Consider the following 26,538-nt stretch of genomic DNA (forward strand, 5'->3'; position numbering starts at 1 on the left):
GGTATGTAGGACTCTTCTAAAATTGGCCCTCTTGATAGATGTCTGAAGACATACGGTGTTACTTTCCTACATTCATATCCTAAATACAGATTTTGTTTTCTTCCTAAAAGCCCGCAATATAGTTGGGTTTTTGTCTTGGTAGGAACCTGAGCTGGGCCATGAGGTGCTGTCACCTGTGCTTAACAGGACAGAAGAAACCCTGCTTGTTCCTCTGTTGTTGTTGTTGTTGCTTTTATTTACTCAGTAAATATTGGAGGGGGTTCAGTCATTTCTCGCAATGTTCCTGCCCTGCAGAGATTGCTGTTCTGGTGAAGGAAAAAAATAATTATCTACAATGCAGATGAGCAATAGTTATCCATTTATTTTAATCAAGTTGTTTAACCCTGTTAATAACAGTTTTATCTTTTAATAATTAAAGTGCCTTATCTATTTTAATGCTGAATGTAAAATGTGCACTTTAACAGCTATAGTTCTCTGAATTTATAATTGATATAAACTTTGAGAACTTAGTTCATGTTCATAGCTGATAAGCTAATGTTTTGTGAAATACTGCATTTTACATGTTCATTATGTTAACGGTTTAAGTGATAAAAAGTTCTCAGTCTGTTATGCAGTTTTTGTAGCATAAAATTCCAAATAAAAGCAAACCCTTACTGAGAGGTTAACCCGCATCACTTCTGAGTTTTTACCAGATGACATGCGTATTCCATGAAATACCGAATGCAGATAGGATTGGAAGTATTTGCGAGTGGATCTGTGGTGTTCCATTGCATGGTTAGCAATTTTGCAGCTAGGGCCATTGGAACACGTTTCTTCTATCAAAAAGATAACCTTGAAGTTTGGGGCTTCTCGTAAGCAGAGGTGAAAAGGTAAGCTGCTTGATCAGTATTTTTCTTGTATTATTTGCAATGGTCTGAACAGCAGCCTGAGAAAACTGCTGAAAACAGGATTTGAGGTGGATTGATGTTTCCCTACAGCTTAGTTATATTGTTAAAACCCTAGCACACGGAGGTGTAACAAATTGAAATAGGCTATTTCAATATGGTAATCCCTAAAGGATGATTGCTAACTGAACTTTTCCGTATTTAGAGAAGCAAAATGGTCACAGACAGATGAAAGCTCTGAAGGGAACTGGCTAATTACTGAGGTTAGAGAGCTGGGTTTATGGTTGGAATGTGCTCAGCATCTGCGCAAGCTTGGGCTTTCAAATGCGGGGGGAAAACCCCCGTTTTTATGAAACTGGCACTGGCCAGAAGAAAGCAACGGGCGGAAAACTCCCATCATCAGTTCAGCTTTCAGGCAGGCAATGGACTAAAGACAACCCAGGTAAGAAAGTTTTTTTTTTTTTTTTTTTTTTCCCTGGCCTGGATTCAAAGACTTGTCTTCATATTCTGAAGCGTAACTGGAATTACAAATGATAGAGCTTGCTGTTACCTTCATACGGATGTATTTCACTTGCGTGAACTCCACACGTTCTGCTGGACAGAATGCATTGAGAGAGATGAAAGAAGGAAAAGTTTTAAAACTTTAATAAATACACAGTGAAGACCTGACATGAATGTCATCCAGAATCTATTTAAAGAACACATAGAACTGGTACAGTAACGCATTTTAAAGGTAGCATTCATTTATTTTTAAAAAAGCACTTTCTAAATTATGGTATGGAAATATAATTGAGACTGAAGTAACTGGAAGTTATTTCTGATATACCCATTGCCTTTTTAGAGTCCAAACAAACCAACCAACATTAGTCTTACTTTGATAGATCTCATCTGCTGAAAGGGGTAGAAAGAACTGGCCTAGCAGATGAGATACTGGGCTGAGATTAATTCCTGTCTGAAAATGAGTAGGTCACTTCAAACTTGCTCTGCAACTCACTCATCTGCAAAGCTATGATAAAGTGGTGTTATCCCTACCCCCCAGCTCATGACCAGAAGTTAGATAAACATAGGCTTACGTGTTCTGATGGTAAACAGAGGACCTAGGAGTACCTCTGAACAACTGGGACGCTTCTGGGCAGGCTTTGGTGGACTTAACCTCTGAACGGGGCGGGTTTCCTTTTGGCTTTTGAGGAGACTCCTATGCTGTTAATCTAGCCTGCAGTTGAGAGCAGTTGTTTATGTACTGCCTTTCCCTTCAAAGCCCTTCATACACGAGCCGAGCTCGTCTCGGTGTAGAGGGGCACGGTGTACAGCCCTCCGCGGAGTGAAAGAGCAGTCATTAGCAGTACAGGTATTTAAAATGAGCTGAACACAACATCGAAATTTGAAGATGGTATTTCTAAATGAAAACCATACCACAGATTTCCCGTGCTTACATTTAAATTACCGTTCCTCATTCAAATGATAGCAGTTTGAGAGCAGTCTGCTCTTACCAGATGAACTACTGATTCAGTAATAATTCGAGAGGGTGCATCATCTTCTGAATCATCATATCCCCCTGCGCCATGGGAGGGTTACATAGCAGTGCAGTCTGACTTGGCTCAGTTTTGACATTTCATGAACCGATTACCTGGTTTTAGCTTTTTATAAAGTAACTTGCATGGAAGCTATTCTTCAGACCCAGCAACGCAATTTTAGATGCTTAATAAACTGATTTGTTCCTCTCTATTTCATCGAAGATCTCAATTTACACTTGGGTTTAAAAATTTGCCTCACAGTATTCAGATAACCATGTATCATCGTATAAAAAGATGGCTTGAGAAAACCCTCTCTCTTCCAGGAACAGTGTGTTCCCTTCTATTGTCAGATGAAGAAATAGTATCCCTAACAAATAATATTCCAACTACAGAAGTTTTGATGGGTTTTGGTTTTGTTTTGTTGGGGTTTTTTTAATAGAAATATATCACTTCCTAACAGCAGCATGTGCCCGTGGTGGTTTAATAATATAATTTCATATTGCACAGTACTCCTGCAGTTTTTCCTTCCATGGAAAAATGGTTTCAAAACTGGTAGTCAGGTAGTAGAAGTCAAACGGTGTCGAGATTGCCCATCACTGATATCCAGGAAGTGGTAACTTCTGTCCTTCCTTGGCTTCAAAAAAGGTGTAAGAGAGGGTGATCAAATCAACTTTAGCCATTTTAGGGTCCTCTGCAAATTCTGGATCAATGTAGAAAAAGACGGGCATGTCCACCTCCTCTTGAGGATTTAGCCGCTGTTCTTCGAAACAAAAACACTGCACGGGGGAGAAAAAAAGAAACCCAAACAATTAGACAACACTAACTATGGTAAACTTCATATCTGCCAACATGCGAGAAAGCTTCATCTTTTAAAACCATCTCTCATTCCCTGTACATCCCTAAAATCCTGGGAAGGATTGACCATATGAGCGACAAGACAGCAATTCTGTTCCTCTCGCGTTACAGGAAAAAAAAATTAGCATTTAATGAAGTGTCCAAATGTGCAAATTGGCCCGGCTAGCTCACATGGCTACCACCTGCCCTCAGAGTCAGTGGTACTAAATATCATGTATTCGGGAGCCACTCTAACTGGACATGTGCTGCCGCTCGTTATGAAGAGAGTAAGGCTAAGAACGAACTGATGCACTGCCATTTGAAAAAAATCAAGGTATTTTCTTAAAATGTTGGCATACAAAGAATGGTATCCAGGATTCAAATGAGAAAAAGGTAATTTATGGATAACGATTCTCATTCATGTAAAGGAAAATGTAATCTTTGCTTTGTTCACACTTACTTGTATTTTATTGAAATACTGTCCTGCTTCAAAGGGTATGACGTTGTAGGTAGAGATTCCAATTATTGGTTTGTCAGTAGGATTTTTCGCTTTATAAAATGCCAGTGCGGTCTCTCCTGGTACCACCTGTGTAAAGTAATTGCACAGTGATTTTTAATCCACTGCAGTCCTCCACCCCTCAGCGTTCTTTGGACTTTAGCTAGAACTAGTTCATTTTCTCTTCTGCTGTTTCAAGTTGGTTACTTCAATACTTCACAAATATTTTGCTTATAGACGATTCACCCGCATTCAAAATTAAAAGCATCAATAATGTTATATGCGTGCATTTTTAATCTTAACCAGTTTGCCACTGAGACTTACGTTATGCTCAGCAGTTTAGGAGCATATAGAGTTCTTTTAATATGCAGATTTATATATGGTGTACACTTAGTGTTTGAGGTTATCATTTTTTCAGTGCTGGACTCAGAAACCAATTAAGAAGCATGGCTCCTTGTGAGTTTTTCTTAAGAACTGATTTTGAACAGTAAAGTTAAATTAAAATGTTCATTTTTAAAAATATAAAAACAGTCCTACAAGGATAGGGGCAAGAAAGTACTAGGGAAGTCTGGCAAAACCCTACAGGTTTAGATCTACAGCTACACTATATATATTTTTGAAGTATATATACACCCGCTTTATGGGGTGTATAGAACTGGTAACGCGGAAGCGCCCTGGGCTGCGGGCCCGCGGCTGTGTTCCTCCAGACGAGGGCCCAGGTAAGCAAAGCCCCGGCGCCGCAGGGTCGGGACCGAAGGTGACGAGGGGTCCGGGGCAAGAGCCGCGCTCGCACCCGCGGGGCCGGGGGCTGCGGGAGCGTGGAGGCGAAGCCACTCACGTAGATCTCCTTCTGCTGGGGTCTGAAGCTCCACTGGAGGCTGGAATGCACGTCCGCGTTGAAAGTCACCCTGATGACCCGCTCCCTCACCGGCTCCATGCTCTCGACCTGCTCCGAGCCGTGCCCCGCGCTCGTCGTCCCGCCCAGGCCCGTGGCCTGACGGAAAGGAAAGGCGGTGAGCGACCCGCGCCGGCCCCCGCCAGCGCCGCCGTCGTCCTCGGCGGGCGGGAAGGCGCTGGCAGCGGCGCCGGGCCGCGGGGCTCCCCGGTACCTGGCAGTAGAGGCGGTAGAGCGGCACGGCCGCGTAGGACATGCCCACCATGCCCACGGCGGCGGCGGCGATGTAGGCCAGCGCCGACCGGTTCCGGCGCCGCCATTCCTCCTCCTGCCTGCGGGTGAAGGGGTTGGAGCTCCGCAGCCCGCGGGTCCCCCGCGGGGCCCACGCCCGCCCGCCCGCCGCCACCGCCCAGAGGCCGCACCGAGCCCTCCCCTCCGGCCGCGGGGGCGCCCACCCGCCGGTACGGCCCGGCCGGGGAAGGGCCCGGCCCAGCGCCAGGGCCCAGAGGGGGCCCGGCCCCCCGGGGAGCCGCAGGCCCCCGCAGCGCGCCCAGCCCCGCCCGCACAGCCCCATCCCGCCGCGGCTGCCGGCGCCGGGCGGGGCGCGGAGCCCCGCTCTTCTCGCGAGAGGCGGCGGCGGGGCGGGTGAGTCCGCGCTCGGCGGCGGGCGGGAGGCGGCGCCCGCGGCGCTCGGCGCTGGGGGGGCGCGGGGGGCGCGGCCCCGCCGGGGGCTCCCGGCGCCGTGAGGGGCGGCCGCCGCGCGCCGCCTTCCCGAGGGGGCGGTGGGGCTTGCGCCGCGCGGGCGGGGGAGCGGGGCGGGCAGCCATCGCGCCGCTGAGGGGAGGGAGCGCCGCCGCCGAGGGGTCGCCCGCGGCTCCCCCCGCTGAGGCGCGGGCGGGTTCCCGCCAGACCCCGCCGGTCGTCCCCGCTTCCCCGGCGGGAGCGCTCGGGCGGCAGCGTGCGTTCCCAGGTAACCGTCCCAGCCCCGAAGGGCGGCGGGGTTTCGCACCCCCGGGGTCTCCGGGGGACGCTGCTGGGCTGGCGGCCGCGGCGGGCCCCCGCAGCGCCGTGCCTCCAGCCGCCTTTGTGCGAGCGGTGCCGGGGCGGGCGGGTGCCGCTCGGCAGCGGGGCCACCGGAGAGTCTGCCCGAAGCGGGTTAACCTGGCGAGCGGCGGCGGGCGGGGGCGATTATCGCTAAGTACCGGAGCGGGGTTAATGCGGAGCGCGCTGGCGGGCGGCGGGACGCGAGGAGCTGCCTGCCTGCTGCCTGCCTGCTGCCTGCCTGCCTGCTGCCTGCCTGCCTGCCTGCTGCCTGCCTGCCTGCTGCCTGCCTCGGGGCTGCGAGCGCCCGGCCCGGCGCTCCTGAAGCCGCCGTTGTGCCCGCGCTCCCCCTCTTCTGCAGGCCGCGGGCGGGCGCGGCGGGGTGACCCCTTTAACCGAGGGGGCTTCATCCCCTCGTCTTCCTGCGGCTCTCCCCGTTCTGCGGGCACTGACACCGATGGTTATTTTTTCCCAGCGGTGCTTTGATTCACGCTCGGTTTCCTCTCTTTGTGTACAGATTCGTTTTTGTTTAGGCCCAAATATTGACATGTCGCGAAGCGATTGAGCGCTGTTTGTAAACAGCAGTAAGGTCAGGACGGCGAGGTCAGACAAACTTCCCGCGCACTGTGACAAACTTCTCTTGCTGTGGAAACAAGTGCGTGAATTTATTGCTTTAGAGCGGTGCTCCTCTCTTGCGCTGGCTCGGGTACCGTCAATCACCCAGTGACTTTGGCAGCTCCTGATACTGCCTCGTTTTTGCATTCAGTTGTATTGAATAAGAGAATGATAAAGGCCGGAGTAAAGCAATATTGTGGCCTTTCCTCTGTATTTAGATGGCCTTCTGTTTGATCCTTTAGCAAGAGAGCTGAAAACACTTACTGCAGGAAATTTTGTGGTATTCCAAAGGGAGTTTAATACTTTTTTCATGCAGAAACACATAACCTGATGAATTGGTCAGTGTGTTTTTGTGGCGGCTGACGCTAGGGAGCCTGCTTTGGTTTAGCCCAGGTTTGTAGCGTGTCACCGGTGCCAGCAGCCCCTGTTGCCATCTTCTGCCTGTGCCTTGTTCAGGGAGTTCCCTGTCCCCCTTGTCCCCTGTCTTTGCAGTAATACCTTTTCTGGTTCGTGGCCGTGTGAGGCTCTAGCCGTACAGCTCATGAGGTCAGGAAGATTTGCTACTGATACAAACAGATATTTTTGCATTAGGGCTTTTGCAGTAATTTTTCAAATGATTGTAGCTCAGTACATTTAGGGTTGTATTTCTGGTCAACCCGTCGTACGAGCTAATAAAAATATAATGTGAATTACTGGGTTTCTTGCTACATTAGTGGTACGTAACCCCATTTTGCATGCCTTTTGGCCTGCGTCTTGCATACTTCACATGAGAATTCCATAGGCACTGAATACTAGACAGTAAGTTAAAAAAAGTGAGAAAACAAGACACACAATACACCTTATCGTGTTCAAAACAACATTCCCTCCCCCAGTAACCTTCACTGGAAAAAAAGGAGATTGTTTTTGTCATTAGCAGTTACATTACTTTATCCTGGAATTGTAATGTCAGTTACTTCATTTTTTGGAAGATTTTAATTACAGGGGATTCAGGTTTACCCGAATTCCCCCCCCTTATAAATTAAGAGGAAATTAGGATGTCAGATGTTTTGGTACAATATACAGTAAAGTCTGAGTTGATAACTGCTTACTGTTTTCAGCAATGAAGTGTATCTGTTTTATCATGAAAGTTCTCTTTTCCCGCTTGACTTCAGCTAGTCAGTAATAAATAAGAATCGTTGTCAGTGTCTGAAAATAAACATAGCCATGTACGTTTCAAAAAGTGGTTTCTCCTTTTTTACAGCAATTATTATCTTGATTGCGAGCCAGTGCTTCATGTGTCAGAATTCTTCATTTTGAACTTTTATTAGAATAGTGCACCTAAGAAGATGTCCAGTACAGATCTCCTAACAAATACAGATAAAAAGTAAGTACTTTTTTTTTTCCCCACAGACAGGAATACAACAATTGCTGGATTGTAATATGAAAATTCTTGCCGTTTCATTAGTAGGATCTTGTTTTGATGAAGTCTTAAAGACAAATAACTTTGATATTGAAACAGTCTGAGGCAACGTTTTAGAAAAGCTTATTCCACACCAGTGAATTTACACATAAAGGGAAGAAATAGCTCTTAAGGTTTTCATTAAGTTAATCAGCACTTGGTTTGGACTGGTTCTATAGAGATACAACCCCCCCATAGAAATTCCTTAATGCTTCTGCAGCTATGAAAACATACTTGTAAGGTATATAGCAAATTACTTCCTTGGACACACAGGGTAACTGCAGTAACACAAGACCGTATGGAGTTCATGTATTCTAATGCGTTACTTTTTCAGAATGCTATGTCTGCATGCCTTTCATGTTTTATATGTAGTGCTTTGAAACCATCTTATTTTTTACCAATGCCATGGGACATAGAATGATAATTATAGTCATTCTATAAACTGTAATGTTATCCACTTAAAAGTTGGATCAGATTCTAAATGGCAAACTTGGATTTAGTCGTGATTGAAAGTCGTAACTCCAGCCCCTTCCCAGACTGCTAAGTAACCATACCAACGCTGTCATCAACACCGTAATTAAAAACAGGCACAGACAGCTCTCTCTGGACTATCATGTTTGCTGCGCTTGTGCAATAGAATCGAGCAAATACTGTTCAAAAGTATCGCCAAACAATTTAGCATAGGTTTTGAATTATGGCACTTCGTAAATAACTTGATGTTTTTGAAAAACAAATCCGCAAAACATTAAAAAAATTAACTTGCTTTTTCCTGGGATCTGAAGAAGTACTCTGCTTGCCCAATGGAAATACAGAGTATGTAATACAAAGATACATCTTTAAAACAGCCAAGGCTTGCTAGATTCACGCGGAAGGTATATTATATGAATGATTACTAGATCACTGTATTCCAAAGGCAATTTTTCACATAGCAGATGAACATGAAAGGTGCATATAACTGCGCTTCAGCTACATGATGATGGAAGACTGTAATTTTCTATACTTATTTTTTTCTGGGAGACAGTATCGATGCACAATGCTTCAGGCATGTACTTGGTGATATGTTAATTGAAGTTTACCTAAACTTTAAATGATACCTTTCTTTTCTACACAAGGGGTTAGCCTCAAACCATTCATGCTTCTCCACAATTACAATGTTGCTCAAGCTTTTTTTTCATGTTTAACAGTTGCCATATAATGACATACGTTTTCTTTTAATCTTTATGACCTAATCAGCAAAATGTTTTTTGAATAACTAGTGGGTTTGGACAGATCAGAAGTAAGTGTTTGTTCATGCTATACGATACAGCGTTCTCTTGGCTGTGGTCCTTAGTGTCATGATGAATTTGTACCTTTTTGGGTTAGCGAACCTGAAATGGTACAGTTGCATAATTGACTTGTACAGGATTTTTGTAAAAGACCTTTGTTTTATTTATAACAAAAAGATGTTGTGAATCTTGCTTCCGAAGATTCTGCAAATCTTTTTGTCATCTGCTAAATTACCTTGTAATTCATCTCAGTTGCTAAAGCATTACAGAACTTCCTTTGGGAAAGGTGTGTCACAATTAATTATGTTGCCAGCATAGAATAGCTTACTAGCTGTTTGAAAAAGAATCGTTGTTTGCTGCATAAAATAACAAATGATGTCTCTTGAAAATTTAGTCTTACATACTGAGATTAGGTTTTACGGGGTTTTAAGTTGTTACAGTATTCCTAGAGCTTTCTGGATGTAAGAAGTAACTTGTGTTCCCCTGAGTATGTTCTTGAAAGGCAGAGAACTTGCAAAAGAAGCAATAATACCGTTTGTCTGTGCGAGTCCTTTAGAAACATTAAAAGCAGCACAGCAGCAGAATTTTAAGGTAAAGAGGGACAGAAGCCTTGGGGATGAGTTCAGGAAGCCGAACAAGGCGTAGTTTACTTTGAAGAAGGGATGGAGGAGCAATTGTTTGAACAAGTGATGTATTACTGATAATAACTCTAATAAAAAGAGGTGGGAGCAATAAGAAGCTTAATACGACTTTATATCTGCTTTAATTGTTGGGAAGTTTGTCATGCCTGGTTTAATAAAAATAATTTTTTGCTTTTTAATAATGGAAATGCATGGCCTTGAGTCATACTTTTAATTGGGGGCGTGGGGGGGGAGCGTGTGTTTCTATTGCAGAAGACACGACACTGGATACAAGCCGTACGGGTCTGAGTGATTTGTTTTGACAAATGTTCCTGACACCGATGCCACAAATTGGATTCCACTGGCGTTAAGAACAGTGACAATTTTGTTGGAGAAAGGCTATTGGTGTTTTATCTTCTGTAACCTTGCCTGGAGCCCACTAATTGATATGATGCTTAAAATATCAATGGCTTTTCTTTCATCGGACTGTAACGCCGGTAACACCAGCAGAGTTAAACTGATTGAGAAAAGACTACAGAGGGCCAAATTTTCATCGCGGAATGGCTGTGAGCAATCCAAATGATGCCAGTGTCGCTCTTCACATCTGGGGAATGGGGAAGGCTGCTTTATGTTCCCACTTCCATCGCTGATCGGCTCCTTAGTCTGTGGTGGTCACTTTATTCTGCCCCTCGTGTGTGTGTAGCTCGCAGGCTCTGGGGACTGACCTCGGTAAATGCGGACACGACGTAGCGTGTTGCCTGTAAGCAAAAAGATCCTTTCCCCGGAACAATTATGTGCTACTGAAACCACTGTCACTACAACTTTAAAAACAAAAAAAAGGTGCATGAGGTAAGCGTAGGCATTCCTCGCGTCGCCAGGCTGTCCTGCTGTGCAGCTCTAGACGCTGACAGATGCAGTCTCATCAGAGGGTTATTCCCTGCTTTAGAGGATTCACCTTTCTACTTAAACAAAGCCCTCAGTGAACACAGACTATTTAATTTTCATTTTAAATTGTCATCTTTTTAAGATCTTTTAGAAAGAGGGGGAGTAACAGGAGTGCCTCTTCTGATGCAAGCCTGGAAGAAAATAGCAGTTAGCCAAACTGATGTCAGGTGCTCAGAACTTCTGAGAATACAGGTATCTCTGCAAGACCAAGCCTTGTATCAGGAGAGAGTCTGCCTCTGGAAACAGTGGTGTATTTTTTACTTTTTCACCTAGATTATTCTCGGTGTAATGATATAAATTTACCATTTCTTTGTATTTACATTTTCTTTTTACCATTTGCTTTTGCAAAAAAACCCCAGATGTGTCAGCTTCCATTTCTAGAGAAAATGTATAACCCAAGTTCTGTGTTAACTTTTGACCGTTACATGTTGAAAGACTAAAAACCAAGTTAAAGCATGACACAAGTCAATACCGTCATTGAGAATGCAAAGTAATACCATAATGGCATTTGTTTCATTAATGCTGTCCGTCTGTCTGCTTTGTTGGCTTTCCCTTTTGTGTGTGGATGTACATAATCCAGTCTGCTAGGAAGATTGCTTTAGAAAGGTCACGAGTTATTGCTTTTGACCTTGTTTGGAGGGAACATGTAAATAAATTATTGGAAGAACGTGAGGAAATAAGTTCATTTTATTTTAATTATTTCATTTGGCTTCTGCTGCTACGTATAGACTGCATAATCACAGTTGTAGCAACTGCAAATAAATGTTCTCTCCTTTGCGTTTTCAGTCTTTAAAGTTGCTATAAATTGCCATTTCAAACCGGGAAAAAGTAAACGTTACCTCGATAGGTGAATTAGTCCATGTGACGCAGAGGGTTTCAGAGAAGATTAAGCAGGCAGAGACACTCGTCTCAAGCGCTGTCTGTTTGGTTTTTTTTTTTAGTTAGTAGCAGGAATTGTCCTGCACGTAACCTTTATTCGGCTGAACTGGAAACCTGCAGTGTATTTTGGTTGCTTTGTCATTGTCTTTGCTGCCGTACTGAAGAATGTCCTTACTCTCACCAGGAGATGAAGATGAACCAGAGCGTTTTGATGGTCTTTCTCTCTTATACTGGTATGCTTAACCATTAGGTTCTGACGGCATCTTTCTAGTCTGTAATTGGGAAAAGTACAGTAAAGATAATTTAAAAGCTGTAGCTATTTTCAGCTTCTTTTTTCTTTTCATAGCAGCCAGAGTTTATCATTTAGATTTTTGTTTAATTGTCAAGTAGTATCTATTTTGTGAGGGAAGGGCATTATTCTTCCATTGATAAATCTAGATAAATATTTGCTTGTGGACATAAATGACTAATAATTCCCCAGGAATGCAGTTCAGAAGAATATCCGGAGCTGTATGTCCTGATAAGTCTCTAGCAGATATAAAGCTGTTGAACTTCCTTGGGTATGTTGGTAAAAAGTAATAGAAGAAGGTAGATTTCATTTTAATTGCCTTTACTAGAACATCTACACAAAATTATACGCACTTAGTCTGTTAGCACTCCAGGACTTCAGTTGGATGTTGAGTTTAATATTTTTTCAATAATTTCGGTGTAACAAAGTTCTAGTGTACATTTCGTGGCCTTGCTTCTTTCTGTCATCTGTTCTCTCACATCTTCTCTGTGTGCTAAAAGCTTGCTTGTGAGTATTTTTGCATGACTTCTTGAGGAATGTGCGGTGACATCTGATTATTTAATTTGCAACTTTTTCTACGAAGAACATTGAAATTATTTTTATTACTTCTGCCAATTGGTTTAGAAACCTATTTGCTTATTTATACTGTTGAGCATATTTCTAATGGGTTTTGGGAAGTATTCTAACATTTCATGAATATTAAATAACAATAACATGAAATAAATTTTGGATGGGCACTAAATCCAAGCTTTGATATAGTGAAACTGCGAAAGCCCTGTGTATTTCAGTAGAACTATGACAAGTAGCTTGACTTGAAGATCCATCTCTAAGTTATATGGGAGAAAAACTAACACCGAAAGCCAGCGAGATGCGATATGATAAACAAACTTGGGGAATTTGAAGACCCTTGTCTTTACTTTGTATGCGATAAAGTAATTTTAAACTTCGTGCATTGGAGGGATTTGGTCTTTAGAGCATAAACACAATTGAATGCCTTGTAAGGGGGTGCGTTCAAAGTGCCAGTCCTTTCTAATTGTAGATGGGAACATCGTGATAACTTCACTGGTTTAGAGGTACCTTATTCCTCTCAGTTGTGAGTTATAGCTTGTATATTGTCTGTATCCGCTTTGTCAGAATCCGTTTTATGTTAGTTAGGATCTCTTTTGGAAGTGTTGCCTGTTACTTCTGGAAATGTAGCTCCTTTCCTATTAAGTGTTCTGATTTGATCATATTTCATGATCATTTTATATAGTAGTATATAAATAGTTTCTACCATTTCTAGGGAACTCTGTTTTCCTTTGGAAAACTTGAGACTTAATATCTGAGATTTGATCTTTTGTACTTTGTGAAAGTACACTTCTATGCAGCATTTGTTCTTGCTTTTTTATTTTAATAAAAAACTGCTGTATGAAAACTGCTGAGATCATGGCAGAGCAAGAAACAGAACAGTAGTAGCAAAAGGCAAGACGAAAAAAGAAAAGAATAATCGTCTGCTTATTTTAAAGATCAGTGTACCTTGTCTAAGTTTTCAAAGATGGATACAAATCAGGACAGACCTGTAAAGAACGTGACTAGTGTGTTGTCGTGCAGCTTCGACACAATGTAAATTCATGGGATAATTGAAGTGACAGTACTAGGTGGTAATGCAAAATACTCTGCTGTTGTTGTATAGAAGTAGTTTATCAAAAAAGTTTTGTTAGAGAAATAGCAGACTTACGGATTTATTCTTCCTTTCAGACTGTGATTAAGCAAAAGCAGTTCCGTTCACTTTTAGCCTTACGAAGCGTGCCTTATGCTGTCACGTACTGCAGTCTTGTCAGCGGCCAAATATACTAACTGGGTTTCATCATTTCTTTTTGGCCTATGAAACAAATACTGCGACAAATACTGAAGTGGAAATTATACAATGTTTGAAGCATAGGCTTCCTGTTTGTTGCTAAAGATCAATTATTAGGTCTGTTCTTATGGCCAGCCTTTCTAAAGCAAAGGCTAATTTTGCAAATACTTGGGAATTTGAGGTTGTGGAACAAACTGTTGCTTTTCAGAGCAAGTGCTTATCCCGTGATGAAAAAACTCATCCAGTTTTCTTATACAAAACCAAAAGAACTAGGGATGTTCATCAGAAGCTGGATCTTTTGCCTGGTGCTAGAATTTAGGAACATTTGGACCTTCTGGATTTCTCTCTTCCCTCTGGCACAGCACCTTTTAATGACATGCACTTCGGCTTTTGCAGAAATACCCAGTTTCAGGCGTGGAGTTCAGTCTGTGTGCTGGATTTGGTTGCGTGGGAGGATTTGGGTCACTGTGTCCTCCACTTTGATCTTCTTTTCCCCCCTGCTAATGAATTCCAGTTGTTCCATTTCACTTTAACATCACGCTCTAGAAAATGCAACTCGCTATCTAATACAGAACAATATGTAGGTCAAAGCAGAAAAACCAAAGTGGTGCTTCTGCTTTTTTCCAGAAGGGATCTGGTGAGTCTTCTCCAAAAATGGTACAGTGGGAGGACAAAGGAGCTATGATACAATTTGGATTTTTTATAATAATTCACCTAAATGAAAATAAAAAATGGTAAAGGATAACTGGATTTATAGGAATTCTTAACACTTTGCATTCTCAGAGCAGTATGCCTGTCATGTTTCCGATGGAACTGTAAATTTAGGTTTCAAAACTCTAATTTTACTTTGTATTCTTACTTAATTCTTTACTATTATCAGCTGCCTCCAAAATACTCATCTGCCTTTAGACAACTTCAACTGGTGTTTTGTCTTGGGGTGGGAGGGTACACAGGGGAGCAGGCAAGGAGTTTGGAAAGAAACCTTTTTTAAAACAGCAAAAGAAAACAATGTTGAGTGAAGAAGTGAGAGACTGTAGGGAAAAGATGATGTTCATAAATAACCACAGAGTTACGTATCCTAGAAAGTATTTTTGTATGGACTGGCTTAGCTGTGATTTTATTTTAATATTCATTACCTACTCTAAGACATTATGATGTGGGCTTTTTGCCTAAACGCTAAGCTGGACCAGGTTGTGGGATTTTGTTTCTGTTTAATTCTCCGTATGCTTTATTTTACCTTACCATCTTATATTTGTTATGAGGAGATTGAGTTTTCATCAGGGGGAAGGGGTGGCACAGAGGTATCAAACAATGTAAAGTTGTCAGTTACAGAAAACTGGTTTTGGTTTGTATTAGAGTTAAAAACATGGCCACTGTAATTTCTTCTATATAAACATAGCTCTACATACATTTCTGTAATTAGGGATTTAATGACTTTTATTTTATTCCTTAGGACTATTATGGGCCCTCATGGAATCAATCGAGCTGTTCACCGCATCTCTTTTTCTGATTGTCAAAATGGATTAGGTAATTAGATTGCACATTCTGTTGATTCAGAGTAAACCAAATCTAAAAGCACCTGGTGAGCTTTTCCAGTTCACACTGTCATCAGTAGAAGTTTAATTTATCTGGCTTTTATGGATTTGACTATAAATCCATTTAGCACAGTAGGTGGAATAACCAATTTCTTCCTTGTTTCTTTTGTTTATTCTACAGGAGTTAAAATTATTGGAGGTTATCGGGCACAAACAGCAGAAGACTATGGGATTTTCATAAAGAGAATTCTACCCGGAGGGGTTGCTGCTGTAGATAGTAAGTAATTTAAATTTTTTTCTTACAAACATGCTGCATATAAAAAGCTGTCAAAAGAAGTCATCTTTATTTTACTTTGTGGATAAGGATATTTAAAATAGCATGAGTTGGTCACGATTCATGATGTTGTGGCTTGCTTTAAGATAGAGAAATGAAGCTTGGACCCTTCATGGGAAAATATTTTAATACTCTCAGGTCTTGAAAATGTGTTCAAATCTAGATAGCGCTCACGTGAAAGCAATTGGCAGTCTTTCAGCCCTGCTAAATAAGTGTTGAGATGCTGAACCTGTTTTAATTCGTAAGGGATAAGAGTAGCGTTTCCTTTGCAGAACCAGTATTTTTAATGAGTTCCAATTTATTTATTTTTTTAAAATTTTTTTAAGTGGTGGTTTAGATGTTTAGTGTGGAAAGAACAAATTATACTAGGCAGAGTTTGCAATAATTAAGTTACAGAATCTACTTCTGTCCTAGGTCTGTATATGGGGTTTTTTGAGATTCCATCTGGTCTTGTGCAGAATGATAATTTAAAATAATCTAAATATACTTCAAAAGTGATAGTTCCTAAATTTGGTATTTGCAGAAGGTTAAAAATAGAATTGGTTCTAAAAAATCTTTTAGGTGTCTTTATTAATGTGTAAAACATTGATATATTTATACGTGGTAACTTACATGTATGTTAAAAGCAAAATTCAGCTGAAAGTTAATTCCACAACTGTGAAATGTAAATTCCACTCCCACAAATATTTGTGCGATGTCTAAATAATACAAGTAGCTAAATAACACTTATTTTCAGCAGCTATTCTGTGGTTAATAAGACTGATTGATAGTTAATTAGTCTTAGGACAATAGCCTAGCTTAATTAGGATAAGAACCTAATCTGCTAAAAGTGATAAGGTTGTTTATTGCATTAGATGACATAAAACTGAAAGAAAAAGCCCTGGTTTATTACTGTGATAGAATATGTTCACCATTTTCCTGTTGATTCGTGCATTACTGTTGATCTCATTACCAGGCCGTTTGCTCACTGGCGACCTAATTTTGGATGTCAATGGAGAAAACTTAATTGGAGTAACCAATGAAAGGTATGTTTGTACTGATTACTAAATGTTTATTAGAGCTTGGAATATTATGTGGGGGTTTTTTTGGACATTATCGACCACTGACTGAAAAACACAGCTCCACTGAGGTCCTTGGAATTCAACTGGCAATTACTTTATCCTATAAATCAGCAAAACTACCGTGGAAAAATGACAGGACTTTATATGCTTTTATAATGACAGAATTAGCTAGTTTCTTAATGATGTAGGTTATAGAATGTATGTGGAAATAGCATTAAAACATATTAAGCTGTTAAAATATTTTTCTAACTATCTGTTGGTTCAATACCAGTGAATGTGAATGATGCAGCTAACAAGTATTATTGTAATGGGACAATGATGGAGAAATTATTTAGAAAAACCTGTAGAATATGTTGGTTTCTGTAGCTGGATCACCAGAGATCGATGCAGCTTACTGTTGGAGACGTAGATTTAAAATTCAAAGAAAAATTACAGTATATATTGCTGAGGGAAATCCTGAGCAATGAAGGATACCTGAGTGGTAGTTTTTCCCTGGTGTAGGCTGTTAATCCTGAAGGACATCCAGGAAGGCAGCAGGATGGACCAAGGAGAGATGGGGACAAAAGGGAAGGGAAAGAGAGGGCAATCCCAGTTTATTCCTGTCACAGGCACAGTCTGTCTTTCGCTCACTTCTCCAGTGCTTAATTTGGGTTGTGCTGCTGGCAAGCTTTTTTTTCACTGTATCTGGCAGTCAAAATCATTAACTACATGAAGAATTTGTTCATTTTCCTGCTCTTTTAGCATTACTCACCATGTACATCTTCACAGCACCCTGGTATATTTATTTGGCTGGTTTTTCCCCCTTCTAGGGCTGTCGACATCTTGCGAACGGCATCAGCATCTAATCACATGTCTCTGCTAGTTGCCAGAGATGAAGAAGCAAAGTAAGAGAAAAATAAAACATTGCTTTAACCTCAAAACTAATAAAAAGCCAACACTATATCTAAGGTTGGGTGGGCGGGCTTGCGTGTATTTTTCTTTCAGGTTAGTTTTAATCGCAAAATTGCACCAGATGTCACATTTTTCTGTGTAGTATTTGATACCAATTCATTCTGAGACTATTTGCATCAATTAAAATAGCAAGCTGAGGCCAATTTCAGCTTAATGAAGAGGATTGAAATGTTACCAGCTAATACCATTAAAAACTATTTGCTGTGATAATTTTTTTTTAACACTTCTCATATTTTAAAATAATAAAAAATGAGGAATACATTAGATCAACAGTACCACAGAACTGTATGATTTAAGCTGGTCTTACCTTCTGAAAAAAGGCAGATTTAGTTATTGTTTTCCCTCTGAAGTTTGCTTTTCAATCTTTAATGAGCTTTGAATTAGTTTGGATAAGTACGTTAAACTGTTCACTGCAGCAGGTAGTCCAAAATACAGCCATTATAAGGACATTTATGTTAAACATTGCTTTAACCTTGCTGTCTAAAGTTAAGCGTATAAACCAACATTGGCAGAGAATCATCGGAAATGCGATGATCCAGGTCTGTATCCCCTTTTAACTTAAATCCCTGGAGGAAACGGCTGTTGTGTAACTATATTTGATAATCATTGCAAGAGTATCTGCTGTTATTTGCCTTTCCTGGGATATGCCACTTACAGAGTAATCTCTCCATAAAGGAATCTTCTCTAAATTCCTTTGACCTTTTGTCCGATTTAAGCTTTCTTTTTCTGCTCTAATTTTGTGTATTTGACAGACATTTAAATCACTCTGTGGCCTCTGATGCCTCCTTTTTTCAGACTGCCTAGATATATGTGAGGTCCACTCTTAATCTGCTTTTATCTAAAGCATACTGACCTAGTTCCTCTAAACTCCTTGAATAATTAAAATCCATCGGTCCTTTTACCGTTCTGGTGGTATGCCTAATGGCCTGTGCAGAATTTGCCACCGCATACAGTCCCTCACTCAGACATCTGTGAATGAATTTCTTGTGACTGTACATTCCTGTGCTAAAAGATTATTTGATTTATACTTAGCTGTGTTTGTGTGTGTTCCCTGGGTCTGGCATTAGTTCAATAGACTTTGTCATTTTTTTAAAAAAATTATGCATGCAGCAGATTCCAACAACCTTCTGCAGTCACTGGAATTACTTGGGCATTACCTTCCCTGCAATCGGTTAATTTATGTTCTCTCCAATTCTGTAATATTAATTTGCTGATGTTTCTGGCTTACATCATTCTAGATCATTTCTATTTTTTTAATTTGTTATCACTGAGGTAATCATAGCTCAGATTATAAACATTTTTAAAAATTAGGCTGCATTCAGTATTAGATTAATCAAGAGTTTTTGTTTTCTCTTTAATGCATGTAATACAGGATGTACATCTTTGCTGCTTTTTTGCCAGTTTGTTATAATATGATTGATTTCTGCAAAGAACTTCTGCTTTTATTTTTTATTATTATTTTTTTCAACAGTGCACCCGACCAAGAATTGCTCTTTATTTCATCTGTTGGGGCTTTTTAAAAAAGATATAATGAAAAAGATAAACAAAGCTCAAGTACATACAGTATTTAATATATAACGATATTTACCTCAGATGAGATAGACTGCAAATTTCTGAGAAAGCTAAATAGAAGTTAAGAATTTGCATCTGGTTTAGTCATTCTTGAATAATTAATAAATATTTCTTCTATCCTCAAAAAGGAGGTGCCACAGCTTTGTTTGCCAGTCTCTTCTGGGTTCTTGTTCAGTATAGCTGAACTAAAAGCATTCTTTAAAAATATGAGTATGCTATAGGTATATTATCTGATTCCTTCTAATATAAATAACGTGTTATGGACCTAAGTAATACCGCTGTCTTATTACCTGTAGTTGACCTGAATTACAAGTTTTTAAAGTTTGAAATCCAGGGTAAAGAGAGGTAATACTTAAGCTTTTCTACCAATAGTCCATTTCATTCACGGTCTGCTGCTATTCCATCCTTATCCTTCCCTATTACATTATCTTTCTCTTGCCTCTTCCGAACGTTCGACAGGGCTTCCCTGGTTCAGTTGAGGTTGAGCTTCCTTCTCTGAGGAAGGGTAATCATTCAGTAGAAACAGCAGCAGGTTTCAAAAGGTGCGTTTAAACTACTGCCCCATCCTGATGGAGAGGATCTTTCTGTTGCCACAGGAAAGAATTTCTTGACCTGATGGATAAGTACGGCTCTCACAGTGACACCAGTTCTGCAAGAAGTTCTCCGACACAGCTGTTACCTGGTGAGAGATTGCTGTCTAGCCTGACGTGATCCTGTAGGACAAGAGTCGTACTTCGGTGGAGTAGAAGCTAGCACTTAAAACTCTTCTCATTTGGGGGGAGAGTATATTGGAGGAAGTGACTGAAAGTCAGGCAAAGCACACGTTTACTTAGACTTTAATGTTTAGTTTGTAGTCTAACATGTAACTTGAGGCATTTGTGTGTCGGTTTCCCCAACTCTTAAAATAAATATACTGCCACCTGCTTTCAGCGATGTTAATTAATGAATAATGTGAAAAGTATTCGGTGTTTGTAGATTAAATGTACCATAAGATTTCAAAGTACTGATAAAAATTTGAGCTAGAATACCATAAATTCTAATCCTCATGGAATCGTTGCCTAATTAGGATGCCTTTATATAGCGTGAGCAATTACTCACTTGAGATCATTTTTGCACCCGGTTTGAAAAAAATCATCACTTGCTATGTTTTAAAGAATTACTGCTGGAACTCTGAGTGGCTCACAATTCTTCGTTGTGTAGACTTAAGCTTTCTTTTGGTTATTTGATTGCTTATAGTTTGTCTGTTTTCTAATGTGAAAATAGTCCCACTGAACTTACTTACATGAGTTGAAGCTTTGTGCTTTTTCCCAAACGTGTGTTATTTCTTTTTTTCATTGTTTCTTTTCTTTAAGCAAAATCTATAGACAGCTCTTCTTCTGGCTCGTCCTCAAGGTCACAGAGTCCTCAGTTGCATCCAAAGGATAATATCACGACCACCAGCAGAAATAATTCTGTCCCAGCACCATCCCCAAAGCTTGCAAAGTAATTTCTGAAACTGACTGTAACTCTCTTGCGTGAGCTGTAGAAAATGGTGTATGTGGCTGCTCAGGAAAATTTTGGGTTGAACACTAACTGTTCAACTTTTTTTTTTTTTTTTTTTTTAAATCCTAAGTTATAATGCCATTGATACGGCAAACTTTCAGTTTTAATAAGGTATTTTTCTCATTTGTTTGTTGTTTACATGGTAGAAGTAGATTAATCAGATGATTGACTTTTGATCTTAGTGTCTCCTAATGAATTAATGCTTCTGGTTTACGTGTACCTAGGTGCTCCCATAAGCCTTGGATATATATAATAGAGAGGAGCTTTTATTCTTGTAAAATAATGTATCGGTTCTTTCTGTAATTGCTAGAAGTAACAACTGAAGTTGCTGATTTTATAGTAAGTAGGCGATGTAATGTTTGAACATTGAGATTAAATGTCCACTATTTCTGTTTGTTGCTGTAATGCCTATTTGTGAAATCAGTAATGTAACAATACTATATCACTTCAGCCTTTATTGAGTATCTAGTTCTGCGAAGTAATTATACTTTTCTTTTTTCCTTTCTCTTTGTAGGGATAGTGCATTTCAGATTATCTCTGTTTGCAAAAGAACAAGCCTAGGTTTGAATATTGTAGGAGGAATTAACAGAAATGAAGGGCCTTTGGTATATATTCAAGAAATTATCCCTGGTGGTGACTGTCATAAGGTAAAGACCTTTTTTCCCCTCCCTCCCTCTTCAGGCCGCCTGTATTTTTGCCCTCATTTAGTACCTACTTCAGTATTTTATATATGCAGTTATATTTTAAATACAAATTTTGTTTGTGTTTCTGCATGCTTTCTCTTTAAACAGAATTATCTCACTGCACCATAGCATTGTTACATGATAATGAAAATTATTCATGAGTTCATTTGAGATAAATAAGGATCTTATTCCCCAATTTACATATGAGAAAGTAAGAAATCAACTTCTTCTTTAAGAGGCTGCATGATGCAAGGTCCATCAGCACAGATGGGACAGAGCTACAGATCGCATCTTTTTTTTTTTTCCTTGCACATTCAAAAAATCATTTTTTCCTTGGATGTAATTTAGATGCATCGTTGCAGTTCAAAAGCATTGTGTAGGCAAATTAGAATAAAAAATATTCTGATAGTGCAGACTAATAAAATGTATGAATCAGTACTGATGACTGTTTTCATTTATGACAAATGCAATAGGTAAATCAAGAGGGTTTGTCAGTTTTTATAAATAAATAACAGAACTGTCTGGTTCAAGTACACTGAACTGTTTATCCAAGTGTCTCCTTTTGCATCCTGAATTATTACGGTTATTTTGATGTGTAGATAACCAGTTTTTGCCTCTTGCCAAGCACGAGGGTACGAGTTAATTTCACGAGCAATGAGTTTTGCCCCAAAACAGTCTATAAATATTTGTGACTGAATTTTTGTAGATTAAGGTTAATCCCAAAATGCCAAGATGGAAGGAAAAAATGCAATGGGTCTCCAGGACTTCTTTTAGTAGATAAATGGTAATCATTCTTGTTTTGTTTTCTCCTATTTTGTTGTGGCTTCTAAAACATTTTTCTCCTTGTAAACATATAATTTAAAGCCTGTCATACATAATTGATAGACTGAGACTGAGACATTGATTTGCAGTAGGTTCTAATATCAGCAATATTAGAGGTAATTTCCCAATCTTGGTTGTCCTGTTTGAGAGACCTAAGTAGCAAGCATATTATAAATCTCTGCCACATGAGGGCAATATTGAAATGGATATCTTCTTTTAATAGGCTGGATGCAAGCGGAATAATAGATCTACAACTTTTTTCTTTAATCAAAACCAAAACACTAAGTGACAAAACATGCAGTAAAGTGCTATCATAGGTTTGAAATAACCCAGCTAAAATTATGGTATGTGCGTATTAAATATGAGTAATTATGCTGGTCTTGAAAAGGTATTTTACTTATTGCCTCTGTATCTTCTGTACACAGCTTGTTTCACATGGTCAGATTGATTCTGTGATTAATGTCTTAAGAGCTGAAGAACACAGCCATGTTATGTGTAATTTAATGTGTATTGCATTAGACAAATGTCACAACTAGCTTTGTAACCGTAGATAAATTACATGAATTTTCAGTTAAATTGTTGAGGTGTCGTTTAAAATGTGAGTAAAGAAAGCTTTATCTTTGTTTGAAATCTAGCCTAGCATGTTTAAAGTCTCGTCTCACAGTCTCCGAGACAGAAATGTGATATGTGCCTGTGTTGGTAGAAAGTTTGCAGTGAATTCAACAGAAGCATGAAGTTGACAGTATTATTTCTGTCATGGTTTTGACTGGTAAATTCCAAATAAGCTAATCTGGTTTTCTCATTAAGATTAATATGGCTAGTAAGCGCCTGAAGAGTCCCATGTATAGCCAAGAACATTTGGTTTTGAAATATAAATTAATCCAGCTCACAGCTGAATTAATTAGTAAGGAAGCTTCCTGTAATCAGATAAGTTGGTACTCCTTGCTGGAAAAATTACTATCTATGGTTGGTTGGTTGGTTTGTTTTTAACACAAACATGCATCTGGGTCCAAATTTCTTCTTTACACAATATCTGAGATCTGTTCTGTCTGCTGAAGCTTTTATAATGATGGCTGTCATGGTGATTAAATGATCGTTTGATCTGCTGTTCATTTCTGGAAGGTTGTCAGGCAAAATGTATAGCCATTCTTGATATTTCTTGTCTTAACAGATCCAGAGGAATGTGTTAAAGTGCTGTGATTATACAGTTCTTTCTATAGTGTTAGCAATTAATATAAAATTTGCGTGTTTGGTTTTTTATTTGTTATGTTAGGATGGACGATTGAAGCCTGGAGATCAACTTGTGTCCATAAACAAAGAGTCAATGATTGGTGTCTCCTATGAAGAGGCAAAAAGTATAATCAACAGAACAAAGACGAGGTATCTGTTACTGTCAAACAGCTAACCCTCCAAAATTGTTTATTATACGCTATTTATGATCAGATTGTGATCAGATTGTGAAATGTCGTGTCATATCATTCAGAGAAAATGCAACGGATATTAAGTTTTTTTAAAATATTCAATTGCAATATTATTTTGTAGAAAAAGACTCAAATGCACCTTTTAGACTTGTACAACTATGATACTTTCATTCCCTTCAAAAGAAAAAAACCCAAGCCCCAAACCCACACTATTTGCCTTTTTTAATGATGGGGAATAGAACATCCTTTTAGGGAAAAAAAAAAAAAAAAAAATCACACAGTGTTGGGAAAAATGTAATTTTTGCAAGAGCAGCGTATAATCTTCTGAACAGTATAGTATACAATATGTTGAAACTTTTTAAATTTTAATTTTAGGTTTGAAAGTTTCTGGGAGATAGCTTTTATTAGGCAAAAGAATACTCCCAGTTATTCAGAGAATCTGCAACGTCCTTCCAGTCTCCTAACGTCTTCTGTAGCATACGGAGAGCAACAGGCTGCAGTACTTAGTCCTCTTGCATCTCCTGATGGGAAGCTTGTTTCAGTGTTCACTCCAAATGCTGTGAGTATACTTATTACTCCTCTTAGTATAAAGTGAGCAAATGGTTGTTTTTCCTAATTTTATTGGAATTTCAGTAGAGGGTTATTTTAATTCAGTTTCCATTCTAGTAAGAGAATGACTGGCTCTTTTTCCTGCACAATATTAATTCTTTGGAATATCAAGACCTTTCCAGAAGACATGTTGTGTAACAGTAGAGTAAACAACACTGATGAGAGGAATAAGAGTATTAATTGACTTGTAGTAAGAAAACAAATCAAATAAAATAAGCATTAACCTTGTTCTTAGATACAAAGTTCTCATTATTGTTTCTCTAGGGAGTGAAGTTTCAGAATCAGGTATATATAGTTATATATTTCAGAGATACATTACTGTCTGATTACTACGCGTGTGAGTACAGTACAATCTCACAAGTTACACTTCCTCAACGATGATGAGATTTTTGCTTAAAAATCAGAGTCCTAGAAGAATGTGGGTTTTTCCCCCTTTCCTTCAGCTAAGCAATAATTGTTGTTTTAATTCATACAGCTCACCGTTAGTGTAAAAATAATGTTGACTATAAGAAAGATTTTAAAACTACTCTATTATTTCAATTTTTAAAAAACATTTTCTGTGTATCGCATTTTTAAAACTAAATAAAGCATTGTCTTTGAACAAGGAAGAATAAAATGTTCCATGTCAAACACAAAGTTGAAACAGGTGATTCTCAATTGTTCTTATGCTTGTACTTAAAATTCTTGCCCATTTATCTTTCCTATTAGAGATACAAACATTGAAACAGGCTGTCTAGAGAGGCTGTGCTATCTTAACCTGTGAAGATATTCAAAACCTAACTAAGGCTTTGATAAGGCCCTGCTCTAAGGTTTTTGAATGGCATGCCTTCTCACCACCACCACCCATGCCTTCCATTTTCTCCTAGGGTTGTGTTGATCTATCCAGCCTGATTTCTCCCCCTGGTCTTCCTTCCTCTTCCTCTCTTTTATGTTAATGTGTATTTTTAGTTTGGCTTGTGATCTGCTTTAGAAATGGTATTTCATGACTTTTGATTTTCTTTCATAGGTGGAAACTGGAGTCAGGATGGGAGAGCAATCTCCAATGACTTCTCTAGACAGCAGTCTTACTGATGTGTCTGCCACTGGTAAATGCTGATTTAATTTCCTGCCACCTTTTTTTTCTTCACTAGCTGTCGTATAGAAAATAGTACATAGAGAGACTTGATAGTCTTTAACAAAAGGAATATTGCACTATTTTTGTAGTACTAAAAAAAGGACCAAGATCAATGGATTGTTTAGTAGCTTCTGTCAAATATTACCTACATTGTCTCTAACAACAGCTGAAACCAAACAAAAATGAGTGATCACAACATTTGCTGTACAGCAGTAATGATAATAGACTCAGTAGAAACCAGATAATGAAGACTCACATATAGATCAAGATTAGGTTGCCATAGAAACTGTGCTGTCTTGATTTGATGAAATTCTGTAGATGTATACAGCTTGCACTTTTTTTTTTTTTAATCAGGGCAGCATATTGGAAGGACAGAAATAACAGGCAGAGCTCTGTAGCAGTTTTTCAGTCAATAACAAATAGAATATATATATGTGTATATTTCTATTTGAGAGTCATGACATTCAGACAAAGACTATAGTCACTTTGATCATATCTCTAAATATATATTTTGAGAACAACACTAAGGAAAAATAGAGGTTGTAGAATTTGGTGAGAACCAAATCTGAACTGAACAATTGTAATTCCTTTGGGAAGCAAATATGCATTGTGTTTACAAACAGTGAAAATGCAGTAGTCTGACATAATCGTGAGAGTCTCACTTGGCACAGTAATATAACTGACTCTGTGCTGTATTTCCCTATGAAGACCTGAACTATATTCTTTTTCTTCAGGCAGTAGTAAGTAAGCATAACCTGTGCTTCTCAGCTTGATGTCTAATATACTGAGAAGAGGAAGGACAAACATAGAGGGTCTGATTGATTCTAGGTGTTGCTCCACTGGTGTCATTTAAATTGTACCTGCATTTATTATGACCGATATTAGATATCCTACAGTCTCCATATTGCAAATCTCACCGGTTGGCTTCCTTCCTTGAAGGGTGAGCTGACTGAATGTGAACTTTGGAAACTGGAAGGGTTGTAGTGTTGAATACACCTGGAGTTTTATGAGCACACACTTTTTTTCATATTGATCATGAAAAACAGCAGAGCTAAATCAGAGGAACAAGACAAAAGGCTATTTTTTAATATGTTCAGAATAAGACTCTTGGTTAATATAATGCAATACACAGGAGCTTCATTGTTGCTTAAGGAGATCAAGAAGGCCACAGTTTCTTAACATATCTGAATAATGCAGCTAGTAGAGTGGAAAGCAGAAATATTTGCAGCTCCAGTTTGTACTGTTTCTTGTAATTGTTCATTTTAGTCTTACTTAATAGCACATCTTTAGTCAAAGCTACCCCTTCTCTTATGCTGCCCTTTTTCAAGGATAACCTTTCAAA

General features: G+C 39.5%; 2 protein-coding genes across 2 annotated transcripts in view; one reads left to right on the forward strand and one right to left on the reverse strand.

Annotated features, from left to right (window-relative positions):
* Positions 1-1,511: 1,511 nt before the first annotated feature.
* COX11 (cytochrome c oxidase copper chaperone COX11) lies at positions 1,512-5,197 on the reverse strand (the record flags this gene model as incomplete). The annotated part of the gene is made up of 4 exons (XM_082326568.1): positions 1,512-3,174; positions 3,693-3,818; positions 4,567-4,722; positions 4,838-5,197. 4 exons carry the CDS (start codon positions 5,195-5,197, stop codon positions 2,992-2,994), a joined length of 825 nt encoding a protein of 274 aa, XP_082182694.1. The 3' UTR covers positions 1,512-2,991.
* Positions 5,198-7,530: 2,333 nt separating this feature from the next.
* Positions 7,531-26,538, forward strand: part of STXBP4 (syntaxin binding protein 4) — a gene marked incomplete at its 3' end in the record, with an annotated part of 78,331 nt that continues 59,323 nt past the window's right edge. Inside the window, exons 1-11 of the mRNA XM_082326515.1 lie at positions 7,531-7,642; positions 15,006-15,079; positions 15,269-15,364; positions 16,377-16,446; positions 17,292-17,366; positions 19,602-19,687; positions 20,358-20,487; positions 21,062-21,194; positions 23,326-23,432; positions 23,849-24,032; positions 25,089-25,167. Of these exons, the coding sequence (XP_082182641.1) occupies positions 7,605-7,642; positions 15,006-15,079; positions 15,269-15,364; positions 16,377-16,446; positions 17,292-17,366; positions 19,602-19,687; positions 20,358-20,487; positions 21,062-21,194; positions 23,326-23,432; positions 23,849-24,032; positions 25,089-25,167 (1,072 nt within the window). The 5' untranslated portion in view covers positions 7,531-7,604. The remainder of the gene's footprint in view (positions 7,643-15,005; positions 15,080-15,268; positions 15,365-16,376; positions 16,447-17,291; positions 17,367-19,601; positions 19,688-20,357; positions 20,488-21,061; positions 21,195-23,325; positions 23,433-23,848; positions 24,033-25,088; positions 25,168-26,538) is intronic.

The sequence above is a fragment of the Platalea leucorodia genome (assembly GCF_965183815.1).
Source record: "Platalea leucorodia genome assembly, chromosome: 14".
NCBI lineage: Eukaryota > Metazoa > Chordata > Aves > Pelecaniformes > Threskiornithidae > Platalea > Platalea leucorodia.